The sequence below is a fragment of the Coregonus lavaretus genome (assembly GCF_964263955.1).
Source record: "Coregonus lavaretus genome assembly, chromosome: 14".
Taxonomy (NCBI): domain Eukaryota; kingdom Metazoa; phylum Chordata; class Actinopteri; order Salmoniformes; family Salmonidae; genus Coregonus; species Coregonus lavaretus.
Genome location: NC_140001.1, coordinates 18,778,081 through 18,792,230, shown reverse-complemented (window position 1 = coordinate 18,792,230; position 14,150 = coordinate 18,778,081). Strand labels below are relative to the sequence as shown.

The following is a 14,150-nucleotide window of genomic DNA, read 5'->3' as shown; positions in this document are numbered from 1 at the left end:
TAGCCTAGGGTCCGAAAACAAATATATAAATGAATATAAACGCATTTCATGCTTTTCTACGTCCTTTTACATGACTGGAGACTTTGGCAGAATCTTTTTTAATACCACACAAATGATCGAAATGGCAGGCTACTTTGACACTGACAAACTGAGAATCTGAGATCAATAACAACGACCTTGTCTTGAATCCATCAATAGCCCAGGCCTAGGTGTGTGGAGACATATTGTAGGCTACAATATGACGAAATTATAGTCCTAAAAATGCTTTCCAGTTCACTGACTCACCCAATGATGCGCAGCTCACTCGCTGGTGATGACCGATGCGCTAGTGTCAAAAGCCTATCTCGTTTTACTTTCTAAAACAATATTTGGAAGTTGATCAAATATTTTGGTAGCCTACAGCATAGTCTGTGTTTGAAATATTGCGAAAGGCCTGTTTTGTCTGCATGCTGTTTGTTCATTGCCATATTTGTCGCTCATTCCCGACCGTAGGCTATTCTTTGTTATTGGGCTACAATCCACAGCTAGGCTATTTAAAAAAAGAAGCTATTGATCCTCTGTAGCTAAATTATAGGCCTTCTCATGGTGTAGTAGGCTATTCTGATGATTTAATGTATGTCTGAACAGACAGCTGTAATTCCATAACTTTGGCAAATGTATTTCAATTTATCAGGAGTGCTGCAGTTCCTTCAGATCCCTTAGCGTGGCTATGATTCTATAACGAAATAAATTAAGTGTAACACTGGAGAGAATACATAATTGGTCGTCCCTAGTTACCACAGCCACAAACCTTAACTCTAACCACACTGCTAGTCTTATTCCTAACCTTAAATGAAGATCAAAAATATACATTTTTGTTTTCATGAATTTTTATGATGGCCAATTTTGACTTTGTGGCTATGGTAACTTGTGACAACTCAGTGCCGCCCTTCTTCTGCTTCTTCTTCATTCTGTGGATGTCAACCGCCAGTAAACCACGAAGGTGCATTACCGCCACCTACTCTACCGGAGCGCCGCCGCGCCCATCATGTGTACTGGAGTCCTAGCTTAAAAATGGACCAATAGAAGTATAAAGAGGGGTTCCTGCAGATGCAATAATACCCACATGCAAGAACGCCCCGAATTCCAGGCCGCAGTTAAACCCTTCTCGGAAAATCAGGTTTTTGACTGCACTGGGCCTTTAAGAGTTTTAGTTTTTTCCCCATTCCCACTTTTTTTAAAAATAGAAATCACAAATATCAGGCACAAATATTTGTTATACAAATAATCAGCAATCAACAAGTTACATCAAACACGTCTACAGCAAAACAAAACACACAGGTAAAACAAGAATACCTTAAATACATACACATAAAAATAAAGAGGGCAATTGGATTTACTCAGGAAAAAATCTAATTATGATTCAAGATGTCAGTATTTTTGTTATTAACTAGGGATGATATTTTAACTAGATGATTGAATTCGATCCGAAATATTTGTACTTACTTCTGGAATTTTTGTTTGTGTATAAAGTATTTGGCAACAAAAAAATCATACATTTCAATGGTCTTGTCATCATTGCAGTAGTATCATATTGCAATACGGATTTCCCCCTTTTAGTTTTCCAGTAGTGGGCGGCAATACACCTTTTCAGGATGTAGTCCGCTCTAAAACCCCACCGAAGAAGACAAATACATTGTTTAATGTGGTTGTAGAGTGAAAGGTCTTTGCTGGAGCTATACGGGTTTAGTTACAAATCGTTGGCTATATTACCCAATATTTCCATGGTACTGCTGTGCCACTCTCTGGCCGGCTGATGCACTGCTGCTTCTGAAAAGTAGCCACACATGTTGACTGAGCATGCTCCATCTGGGCTGTGCAGAAGGAACCAATAGAACAGCAGCTATTGTCACATGATCGTGGCTGAACGTGTGCGCCGGGTGGGGAAAGGAAGTGGAAGCAGTGTGCTTTGGTTCGGTTTTCTTTCCCTGCCCCCCCCCTCCCCCCTTACTCTCGCTCAACAACTAAGGCCATCGAGAAAGCAGGTATAAAGCTACTCTATTTTTCTAAACTTTTTCAAGGGCCTTGTTCTGGATCTTACTTGTATTTGCATGTACTTTTTGGAAATATTTTCAGTGCTTTCCTCTGTGTGTTTTCCTAGTAGGTTGAGCTTTGTTTTTGTTTTGTTTTTCTCAACCCTTTACCTTCCCTCTTTTGTGAAAATGTGGTTTACGGATTTGAAGGTTGGGTTCCTGTAGTACAGCATCATTTTGTAGAAGTATTAAACATGGATTAGAGAAGAACTTGTCCAGAGGGACTGTTGAGTTCTGCCTATTCAGTAATCACTCCCACACTGGCCTCATTTACCCCTACCACTCTTTTACATTATGTTCTTATCCAGAGTAACTTGGGTTAAGTGCCTTGCTCAAGGGCACATCAACAGATGTTTCACCTAGTCGGCTTGGGGATTTGAACCAGCAAACTTTTGGCTACTGGCCCCACACTCTTAACCACTAGGCCATCCCACTCTTCCACTTAATGGTGTGTGAATGTGATTAATGTAGCATGTTATTTGATGGGACTAACAGCTGTCATCTTTTAGGTGACGATTTTGGATTGGCGAGGCCAGAGCCTTCCTCCAGGACAGCCATGGAGCGCAGGGGAGTCAGTCAGGAATCAGAGGCAGGGAAAATACATCCTAACCCCCCCTCTGTCACACCCACAGGGGCCAAGGGGAAGAAGGCTCTGAGTGCTAAATCACACGTCAACAAAAAAGCCAAAACCAAGATGACATCTGTTCACGGCTCAGTCGCTGGCTCCAATGGTTTTATTCTGCATAAAAAACAAGCGAGGGCAACCCCTCAAAGGAAAGGTGGTTCACCCCATGGACTGACCAAAACCCCTCCAACTCCTGCAGACAGTGGTAGAGAAGCTGTTATAGCAGGGATCTCAGATGTACAACCTCCTAGCAATCCATCTCTGGTCCCTGCCCCAGCATCCAGTACACAGTGTGCATGGAAGACTATGGGCAAACCTGCCTCCAATCCAGCAGCACTGAAGGTAATGTTCATCCAACCCCAGTCCATGGTATTTCATGCTTTTAAATGATGACTGGTGTCTGAACTCATAAGAGTCTGTTATGAAGCGTTTAACCAGGGACGGAGCAGAGTCGAGCATGGAAGTCATGGGGATGGAAAAGTCAATGGCACCTTCCCAAATCAAGCTACCTCCGAGCTGTAAAGGAAAGAGAGTTGTCTCTACCAAGTCACAGCCAGGTTAGTCGTCTGCCTTGCTGGTAAGACTTCTTCTATCTACACTGTCTCTTATGTCCACTCTGTAGTGATGGCACTTGGAGTTAGTTGGCACCTGTACTAAGTTGGGACTAGTTATGAGTGACATACTGTACTTGCCTGCTTGGACCACCTTCTGCCACTTCACCGTCCCTATGTATCTGCAGGGTCTAGGAAGAGGAAGAGGAAGATGGGAATGTACAACTTTGTCCCTAAGAAAAAAACCAAGGTGTTGAAGGTAAGAGACCCATCTACTCTATTGTAAAGATTTGTGTAGAAATGCACTGTTGATGAACTTTGTTTTGCTCTAATAGTGTCTGAATGGTTATCCCCTTCTCTCTGCAGAAAGAAAGCTCATTTGTAAAGGCAGGGCAAGAAAGCGGCAGGGAGAAGAGAGTAGACCTGACGCACAGAGAGATTTGTGAAATAAAAGAAAGCCAAGCACTGTTAGCCAAGCAGTGTGAAGAAAAGGCAACTGACTTAAGCAAAGGAAACAAAATGGAGGAAGAGGACAGCAGCAGTAAGCAGGAATACACTGAACTGACTTTAGAATCGCTGGATCTGAAAGCCCAAGAGGAGCTGTTCTCTCCTCCTCTCTCAGGTAAGTTTTTATTTTATATTTTTTATTTTATTTTTATTTCACCTTTATTTAACCAGGTAAGCCAGTTGAGAACAAGTTCTCATTTACAACTGCGACCTGGCCAAGATAAAGCAAAGCAGTGCGATAAAAACAACAACACAGAGTTACATATGGGGTAAAAAAACATAAAGTCAAAAAATACAACAGAAAATATATATACAGTGTGTGTATATAGTTTACCCAGAGACGAGTTACACATTGCATCATTAGTTATTAAATTATACTTGTACAATGATGTACATTCAATCTGTTGTTGATCTGGATGTATTCTTTTGCAGGCTTTCCAGTTGATGGTGAGGTGACAGAGACAGACCTGTCTGAAGAGCTGCCTCTGTGCTGCTGTCGCATGGAGACCCCATGCAGTTGGGAGAGCCTGTCCCAGACTGAGCACACCTGCATGGCCACAGAGAGTGTGGATGGCCTGGTAAAGCTGACCTGCTCTGAAGCAAACTTTCCCTAGTCTTGCGCACCAGATTTTCTCCCCAAAGGGTGAAATAGCCTGGGGATGAGGTTAACCTTTCCCAGCCTTTGTGTGTTGAGCTAATGTCTAAACAACCCTTATTTCTCTGTTTATTCTTTCTATCAATCTCTCTGTTAATCTCTTCCCTATAGGTGAGTCGGTGTCAGAGGAGTGTGCTGAAGCATGAGATGATGCGTCCCTCCAACGCAGTGCATCTGCTGGTTCTGTGTGAGGACCACAGGGCCGGCATGGTCAAGCACCAGTGCTGCCCTGGCTGTGGCCTCTTCTGCAGGGCGGTAAGTGGAGGGATACAGCAGGGATCAACCAAAATAGACCTGGCAGGCTGGCACACCTGTCCCATTGCTTTATGATACATGTTCGTTGTTCATTCTTAAAGCACTCCTTTGCCTTTTAATATCTGACTATTTAATGTATGTTATGCAGGGGAGCTTCATGGAGTGCAGACCTTATGGCAGCATCTCTCACCGTTTCCACCGTGGCTGTGCTTCAGTCATCAAGGCCCAGAGCTTCTGTCCCCACTGTGGGGAGGATGCCACCGGGGCCCAGGAAGTCACTGTTCCCAAAACGGTCTCCAATCGTGTCACTGTCCCCAAAGCTGAACCTGTACTTCCTTCTGTGCCAGCTGTTCCTGCTGTTTACCCTGTGGCCCCTCTTCCAGTTGTGTCCACCAGGCCCCTCATTCACAGGGCTAAGAAGACCACTGAGCTTGAGAGGAGGCTGGACACCTCCCCCAACAGGCAGTTCAGACTTGACTCTTCCATTCTCAATATTATCCCCCTCTATCCTAATGTGTCTCTTGTATCTTTTTATCTCTGCATTAGTGCTAGCTTGGGTATTTAGCTTAATATGTAATGCTAATGATTGCTGTATGCTGTTTTGTACTAGCCTGAAGAGGGAGACGTTAGGTGATGGAGAGGAACCAGCTAAAACATCACTGGAGAGCATCCTAATGGCCCTGGATGATGAAAAGTAAAGTTACAAGGGAGCTATTTTAAAGTCATTCCTTAATAAACGTTTAACAATTTGGATGAGATAATACTATATAATGAACATAGCAGGTCATTATTGTTTCATGTCAATGATTAATGTAATAGGCACTCTACCCACCCCACCACACCACCCTCTCTCTTTTGTGTATATAGTATGAGGCCGAAGAAAGTGAAGTATCACACGAAGCAGCTGTACATCTCTGCCCATCACGGAGAGCTCCAGAAAGTCATCCATCTGCTGGGTATTTACACACCACATCTCTCCAGGGCTACTTTATAAGCCTAGTTAGTTCCTACATGGAGGCAGCTCTTCTAATATTTTAACTTAAATGAAAAAGGTGACAGCAACTTATTTATTTATTTTCATGAATGATATTAAATTATATACTTTAGTGTCCCTGAGGAGAAAGTTGTCAACATGACTCAAAGGGTAATTAACAGCTTTGTTCCAGTGGATGGAAAAGACCCTAACTACCTGATGGACAGCCAGAACAAGAGGACCCCTCTACATGCTGCAGCAGCTGAAGGACACCAGGAGGTCTGTCACATGCTTGTCCAGGTGAGGAGATGTACTCTGACATGTAGCAGGTATTGGCTATCTTTTCACAATATAATCACTTGGCATACAAGTGTAGCAGATGGCTAAGTTAGCTTCGCTACAACAAGAACATGACTTTGCTTTTCTGGGTCGGTATTGACTGTGCTTCTTGAGTACGTTGTGTTTACTGTGCAGAGGGTTGATGTTTTGCGTTCCAGACAGGACAGAATTTCCACTCTATTATACTGTGTAAGCATACATGTGGGAAAGGTTTCTGATTCCCCATCCCCCTTAGGCTGGAGCTAACCTGGACACGTTTGATGAGGAGCAGAGAACCCCCCTGATGGACTCCTGCGAGAACAACCATCTGGACACAGTCAAGTACCTGCTGAGGGCCGGGGCAGCGCTCAGCCATAAGGTCAGTGTGTGGAGCATAGCTCATTGATCACCCCATGGATAGGCCATGATCTTCTGTTAACCCAACCAGCATTGTTACCGTTCATATAATCTTCCGTGGGCAGATTCTGTGTGTAGACCGAGAGAATCTGCCAGGAATTAATGGAATGTGTGAGATCCGAGCAGCATTAGTTCAGTTTATTTATTTTTTGTCACTGGTTATTTGGACATATTAGGATTGGGGAAGGCGGTGCTTAAACTGTTATGCGCGTGTGCCCACACGGATTGGAGGGGGAGGGGGGAGTTTCCTTTTGCGAGGGTGGAGACTTTGTTTTTGCAAGAACTCTCAATTTCTAACACATAAGAATACAGAAATTAATCATGCAGCTGACCAAATTACGCAAAATTGACAAGACCTTCGCTAAATGAGCTGGTTTTCTGGTGTACTGTAGATGGAAAGTGATCAAACTATTTTAAGTCCATGACACGCTCACGTCTTAAACTATTAACCAGATACTGTAGCAGCTCAAGATCTGTGCTTCTTTAAATAGTAATTAATAAAAGGAGTGACTAACATTTTGATTTTGATCTTCTTCTCCTGTCAGGATATCAAGGGCTCAACCTGTCTGCATTTGGCTGCTAAACTGGGACATTATGACGTAGTTCAACATCTCCTGTCCAAGGCATCCAAGCAGGTCAACTGTCAGGTATGTACCTATCCATGCTCTGCTCCCTCTTCTACTGACAGGTTCTGTTGACATTTTAACTGCTTAATTCAAACCGCCACTCTTTTATCCATCCATAATTCATGTGTACTATCAGCAAGGGTTTGGGAGGATGAGTTGGAGGTCAGTGCAGTTGGAAGTCAGCCCAGTTCAACAGTGCCTATTAGGATGTTAAATATGTTGTGGGTAATATTAAATGGATTGTAAAAGTCCTGACCTTAACAGGAAAGAGAGACTGAGATTGCTCCTATCTGTTATCATGATTCCAGGGGATTTACCATGTTTTGCCTTTCATTTTAATGCCTACAAACTGTTAGTAAATTAATGCCTTTTCACATAGTGTGTACAATAAGAGAATCTACAGCCACCTTTTTAGAACCATTGGTAAAAGCATACCTCCAAATATTCAAATGGGTAGCAGAGTTCAAAGCAGCGATTGGTTGTGCTTTGTTTCAGGATGACGGTGGGTGGACCCCCATCACCTGGGCTATAGAGTACAAGCACAGAGAGCTGGTCCTCCTGCTGCTCTCCAGAGGGGCTGATGTTAACATCCGAGACAAGGTCAGTACTGTATAGGACGCATACTGTTCATCACATCTCATCGCAACACTTTACACCTACCTTCTGTTCTCACACCTCTTACAGCCTGGGGAGGGGAGGCTAGACCCAGGCAAGGTTACAGTACTCACTGACAAGTGGGATGGATCCCATGGGGTGCATGTTTTTCACCTACAGTACATGGTGTAATCCAAGTTAAAGGGATGTTTCGGAATGTCACCTTGGGAGCATACTTACTAGTCCACTAACTGTCTTGAGGAAGAAACGACTTAACTCATAGCAATAACTATTGTATGTTTGAAAAAGGAGAACATATCAATTGGTCTGTATGAGGATAATTTCTTCCTCAGACATTTGTATACCGTAGGTGACATACCTGTATATTGTTACGCTTGACATAAATGCCTAAAAAACAGAAACATTTGCCTTCAAGATAGCTTTTAGATGTTGCGCTTTCTCTGTGGTGTTTGGGGAAGGTATTCCTCCTGGCTATGTTTTCCACGTTGACCTATGACCCCTGTCCAGGAAGAGAACATTTGCCTCCACTGGGCAGCCCTGTCTGGCTCCGATGACATTGCTCAGATCCTGCTTGATGCCAGATGTGACCTCCATGCAGTCAATGTCCATGGGGACTCAGCTCTACACATCGCTGCCAGGGAGAACCAACTGGAATGTGTGACGTGAGTAATACACCAGTCTCTGTTCTCCCAGAGCTGCAGCTTGACACCAGGTTGTTCTTGAACGATAGCCTATCCCACCTGGATAAGTAGATAGATTATCATAAGCGCACTAACCTGCAATGAGCCCAGTTTTTTATATATATACAACACATCATAGATACACACATCCAGAGACTGTGACTGCTCTAGCCTGGCCATTGGGTGGCAGTCATACTGCTGAACCATAGCCATGCTGGGGGTGTAAGAGATCCTAACCACATCCAGTATGATGTCTGCTCCTCCAGACTGCTTCTGTCCCAGGGAGCAGACGTGAACCTGAAGAACAGAGAGGGGGAGACCCCTCTGGACTGCTGTATCTACAACTCTAAGGTGTGGGTGTCCCTGAACACCAATAAGAAGCTGACAGATGCCAGGAGAAGCAGGGACAGTCATAGAGAGAAGGTCCTTTGCAGGTAGAACAGCATGGTCTAGCTTACAGAGGAAAGAGGGAATATGAAGGGGTCTAATACATTGTAATTATTGTAGATGTGTTGATTATTTGTCCTCCTCTCTGTCCTCTTCAGGGACATCTCTCGGGGGTATGAGGCAGTCCCCATCACCTGTGTGAACGGGGTGGACAGTGACTCCTGTCCTGATAACTACAAATACGTCCCTGACAGTTGTGTCACCTCCCCAATTAATATAGACAAAGACATCACTCACTTACAGGTGAACCTCCAGTGCTCTGTGAAACACAGTCAATGTCCAATCCCATCTTGTTCTGCTTCATAAGTTACTGTGGGCCAGAACAAGTGACATACTTACTCTCGACAAGTGTTGTTTAATAAAGATCTCACTCTCCTCCTATTTCAGCATTGTGTATGTACAGATGACTGCTCTTCAAATACCTGCATGTGTGCCCAGCTCAGCCTGCGCTGTTGGTATGACAAAGTAAGTACATAACTACATCAAGGCAAAGTTCACATTAGAAGGCGAAGTTCACATTACAAGGGAAAGTTATTGCTTTCATGTATTTCAAATGGACGTTATGGACTCTCGCAGCTCCCATATGTGATGTGTTACCTGTGTTGGTTGCTCAGGAAGGGCGTCTGCCTCTGGAGTTCTGTCAGAAGGAGCCTCCGGTCCTGTTTGAGTGTAACCACGCCTGCTCCTGTTGGAGGAGCTGCAGGAACCGTGTGGTTCAGAATGGACTTAGGTAACAGATCCTCCCTAACCCACCAGCATCTAATGTCTACCTTTCTGTTGAATACAGTATTTCAGCCAAGCACGATAACATTCGTTTCTCTGTACACTTGATCAAATATGGCTTCAGTGTGACACTGCACAGTCATATCTGACAATTGTATTTTTGTCTATTTCCTGTACAGTATTTATCAGTTAGTTGGACTGGATCTTCTCTTCTCTGTTTTCAGGGCTCGGCTGCAGCTCTATAAAACCCAGAGGATGGGCTGGGGTGTGAGGGCACTGCAGGATATTCCTCAAGGAACTTTCATTTGCGAGTGAGGCCCTGAATGTTATGGAAGACATGCTTGAATTGAAGTGTTTGGAAAAGTGCCCAACCATAACTATAAAAATGTCTTGTTTTATTGTAGTTTCAGAATCAGGAAGAACACTTACGATTTATGTTTTATGGTATACAAATGACATGAGCCAATATTGATGTCATGAACAGATAATGTTAAAACAGGAAGTATGTTTTTCACTTCATTTTAATGTTGTGGTTACACAGATTATATACAGCAGGCTTGCTCTTTATTGTGCAGGTATGTGGGTGAAATCATTACTGATGCAGAGGCAGATGGCAGGGAAAATGACTCATTCCTCTTCACCCTGGACAATAAGGTGATTTTTAAATTACGTCTATGAGAAACTCACATTTTTATTGGCCAATGGCGTATTCTGAAGTTGACAGTAGTATTGTTACTGTGGCATAATGTTTGTACAGTACTTTTGTATACCAATGGGAGGTGCCGCAGAGAACACAATGCCACAGAGTCCGAGACAACATTATTTTCATACATGTTCCTCTTACAACACTTCTCTACTGCATTCGCTCATAGTTTGCTTGATGGCTATTTGTTACACTAAAGCATATTGAAACTTGTACAATTTAATGACTGTCTATGCTACTGCCTCACAGGAGGGATCAACATGACAGCCTTAACTAATGTGTGATTCTATTCAATTATTTTAGTGAGTGATTGCTTCGTCTACTGTCTTGCAGGTGGGTGATGTGCACTGTATTGATGCGCGACTCTTTGGCAACATCGGCAGGTTTATTAACCACCTGTGTGAACCTAACCTGCTAGCAGTCCGAGTGTTCACTATGCATCAGGACTTGCGGTTCCCACTCATTGCCTTCTTCTCCAGCAAGCCCATTCAGTCAGGCGATCAGATTGGGTGAGACGCATAAAACAATTATTATTTTCGATGTTTTATTAATGTTAGGCTATAGAATCAATCAACATACTCAAGGAATAGGTTCCAGTACATGTGCATTGATGGCTACCCTGTGTTCCCCATTCAGGTTTGACTACGGTGATCACTTCTGGAAGGTCAAGAGCAAGTATTACAGCTGCCAGTGCTGCTCTCCAAAGTGTAGACACTCATCAGCCGCCATAGCCCAGAACTTAGAGAGGGTGGCCAGCCCAGCCCCAGCCCAACAGTCAGGTGCTCATACTGCCCAAACACAATCATAACACCCCCATGCCACCTCTGTCCTCCCCCAGCCATCGTGGGGGTCTCTCACTCTCCCTGATCACCACTATGACTCCTTTTTTAAATGTAGACTGATATTAAATGTCATTTTAATGGATTTGCAGACAGAAATCAAATGCTATGGGTAGCCTAGCCCTAGACTGTGACAAATGCTCACCTTTTCCATGTATCTGTTTTTATTAAGTGCTCAATATAGTAATAAAGTACATTTTAAAACATGATTTATTTGTCATTTGTTGATGGTTATTCCAGTTTACAAGAAAGATAGGGGTAGCCAATTAATAATGGCCTAAAGTAGGATAATGTAGGTATATTATTTTATAAACCGAATCCTCTATTTTATCAATAAATAATGTAATATACACTAGCAGTCAAATGTTTGGACACACCATTCAAGGGTTTTTCTTTATTTTTTAATATTTTTTACATTGTAGAATAATAGAGAAGACATCAAAACTATGAAATAACACACACATATGGAATCATGTATTAACCAAAAAAGTGTTATACAAATCAAAATATATTTTAGATTCTTCAAATAGCCACCCTTTGCCTTGACGACAGCTTTGCACACTCTTGCATTCTCTCAACCAGCTTCATGAGGTAGTCACCTGGAATGCATTTCAATTAACAGGTGTGCCTTCTTAAAAGTTAATTTGTGGAATTTCTTTCCTCCTTAATGCGTCTGAGCCAATCAGTTGTGTTGTGACAAGGTAGTGGTGGTATACAGAAGATAGCCCTATTTGGTAAAAGACCAAGTCCATATTATGGCAAGAACAGCTCAAGTAAGCAAAGAGAAACGACAGTCCATCATTACTTTAAGACATGAAGGTCAGTCAATCCAGAAAATTTCAAGAACATTGAACGTTTCTTCAAGTGCAATCGCAAAAACCATCAAGCGCTATGATGAAACTGGCTCTCATGAGAACTGCCACAGGAAAGGAAGACCCAGAGTTACCTCTGCTGCAGAGTATAAGTTCATTAGAGTTACCAGCCTCAGAAATTGCAGCCCAAATAAATGCTTCACAGAGTTCAAGTTACAGACACATCTCAACAGCAACTGTTCAGAGTGGACTGTGTGAATCAGGCCTTCATGGTCGAATTGCTGCAAAGAACCCACTACTAAAGGACACCAATAAGAAGAAGAGACCTGATTGGGCCAAGAAACACGAGCAATGGACATTAGACCGGTGGAAATGTGTCCTTTGGTCTGGAGTCCAAATTTGAGATTTTTGGTTCCAACCGCCGCATCTTTGGGAGACGCGGTGTGGGTGAACAGATAATCTCTGCATGTGTAGTTCCCACCATAAAGCATGGAGGAGGAGGTGTTATGGTGTGGGTGTGCTTTGCTGGTGACACTGTCTGTGATTTATTTAGAATTCAAGGCACACTTAACCAGCATGGCTACCACAGCATTCTGCAGCGATATGCCATCCCATCTGGTTTGGGCTTAGTGGGACTATCATTTGTTTTTCAACAGGACAATGACCCAACACACCTCCAGGCTGTGTAAGGGCTATTTTACCAAGAAGGAGAGTGATGGAGTGCTGCATCAGATCACCTGGCCTCCACAATCCCCCGACGTCAACCCAATTGAGATGGTTTGGGATGAGTCGGACGGCAGAGTGAAGGAAAAGCAGCCAACAAGTGCTCAGCATATGTGGGAACTCCTTCAAGACTGTTGGAAAAGCATTCCTCATGAAACTGGTTGAGAGAATGCCAAGCGTGTGCAAAGCTGTCATCAAGACAAAGGGTGGCTACTTTGAAGAATCTCAAATATAAAATATATTTTGATTTGTTTAACACTTTATTGGTTACATGATTCCATATATGTCATTTCATAGTTTTGATGTATTCACTATTATTCTACAATGTATAAAAATAAAGAAAAACCCTTGAATGAGTAGGTGTGTCCAAACTTTTTACTGGTACTATATGTAAATTATATATTACCCTAGGGATTGAACAGTTTTGACAGCAGCGATGACAGAGATACAGGTAGGCTATCGGCTGGTACTGAATTTGATGTAACCCCTACCCCACCCATTTAGCTATATATTTAAAGGCTCTTGAAGCACCACACAAGACAGTAAGCAGGCACTTAGTAAATTGTGTGTTCCTTTTTGCATATTGAAAAATAACATTATACAAGGCAGATTTCAGCTGAGTGTTTTGGGTTTACCAAATAATAAACATCAGTCATATTCTGCTGTAGCCTAAGCTACCCATATGGTGCGATTTCAGTGCCTACAAAAATTGTATTTTAATTCCATAATTTTGCATTTGTATTAGTGACATTTTTGTGTAACATTTTAGAATATGTAATGCACAAATTGTATCATAGCATTCATAATTTGAACTGAATTTAAGTGAATATTGAAATTCAATATTTATATATTCAGTTTCAATATGGTAGATATTGCGTTCAATTTATGAAATCAATTATTCCATTTCTGCATTAAACATTCAAAAATATGCCATTCTAATTCAATATCCTAATGTTGAGCTGAATCTCAGGAGTGAGTCAAAGAACTACACTTCCCAGAGTGCACCAGAAGCAGCAAACCGGCTGCTTGTCACCTGATCAGTCATTTTCACTGATTTGGAGCACCTGTGAAGGCATGGAGGGGCTCAGTCATTCAGAAGAACAAACTTCAGAGAGAAGACTCCAAGTTCACTCACAGGTTCAGTCCAAAGACGCCAATGGTAAATTGTTAATTCACTTAAGTTATTTAGAATGTTTATTTAAATGTTTAAACTAATTTAAGTTCATTAAAATGTTTAATTAAAATTGTAACTTTTTGTTCTGTCTTTAAAGGTTTACAACCTAATTTACTGGCTAATTTACTGGCTAATTTACTGGACAGACCAATCAACTAAAAGCAAACTAAAAATAAAAAAGATTGAGTCAGAAATTTGAGTTGTCCCTGTGTCCTTTGGATGGTGAACAAGAGGAGGACTTGACAGTTGTAAACCACGCGGAGCGGCCTGGCCCTGAGGATAAACGGCTTCAGATCCAGAAATAAGCTGTTGACGCAGAGGAAGTCAAGATGGCGGAAGATGTCCTGGGGAAGTCGGTCCAGCAGCTCAAAAAGGAGAGGACCACTGCAAAAAGCAGCTTCACCAGACAAGCCAACTTCATTTCAAGAGGAGCAA

The 14,150-nt window shown here is 42.5% G+C and overlaps 1 protein-coding gene across 3 annotated transcripts; it reads left to right on the top strand.

The window, feature by feature from the left end:
* The first annotated feature begins 1,916 nt into the window (after nucleotides 1–1,916).
* LOC311141721 (histone-lysine N-methyltransferase EHMT1-like) lies at nucleotides 1,917–11,215 on the top strand. 3 transcript variants are annotated; one of them, XM_084177151.1, is made up of 23 exons: nucleotides 1,917–2,024; nucleotides 2,582–3,039; nucleotides 3,125–3,254; nucleotides 3,437–3,507; nucleotides 3,615–3,870; nucleotides 4,188–4,333; nucleotides 4,522–4,665; nucleotides 4,814–5,127; nucleotides 5,276–5,359; nucleotides 5,533–5,621; nucleotides 5,832–5,938; nucleotides 6,213–6,335; nucleotides 6,919–7,020; nucleotides 7,495–7,599; nucleotides 8,122–8,276; nucleotides 8,561–8,728; nucleotides 8,840–8,984; nucleotides 9,129–9,206; nucleotides 9,356–9,471; nucleotides 9,689–9,775; nucleotides 10,040–10,118; nucleotides 10,501–10,676; nucleotides 10,804–11,215. In XM_084177151.1, exons 2-23 carry the CDS (start codon nucleotides 2,629–2,631, stop codon nucleotides 10,973–10,975), a joined length of 3,258 nt encoding a protein of 1,085 aa, XP_084033277.1. In that variant the 5' UTR covers nucleotides 1,917–2,024; nucleotides 2,582–2,628; the 3' UTR covers nucleotides 10,976–11,215. The 3 variants fall into 3 exon arrangements, with proteins under 3 accessions (XP_084033277.1, XP_084033276.1, XP_084033278.1); XM_084177150.1 differs by having other exon boundaries at nucleotides 1,919–2,024; nucleotides 4,814–5,130; XM_084177152.1 differs by having other exon boundaries at nucleotides 1,960–2,024; nucleotides 2,705–3,039; nucleotides 4,814–5,130.
* Nucleotides 11,216–14,150: the final 2,935 nt, after the last annotated feature.

Bases quoted from the DNA above. Each gene is read 5' to 3' on its own strand.
- LOC311141721 (XM_084177150.1), top strand. From the start codon at position 2,629: ATGGAGCGCAGGGGAGTCAGTCAGGAATCAGAGGCAGGGAAAATACAT. The intron at 3,508-3,614 runs GTAAGAGACCCA...TTCTCTCTGCAG, and splicing joins AAAAAACCAAGGTGTTGAAG to AAAGAAAGCTCATTTGTAAA. The intron at 5,939-6,212 runs GTGAGGAGATGT...CATCCCCCTTAG, and splicing joins TCTGTCACATGCTTGTCCAG to GCTGGAGCTAACCTGGACAC.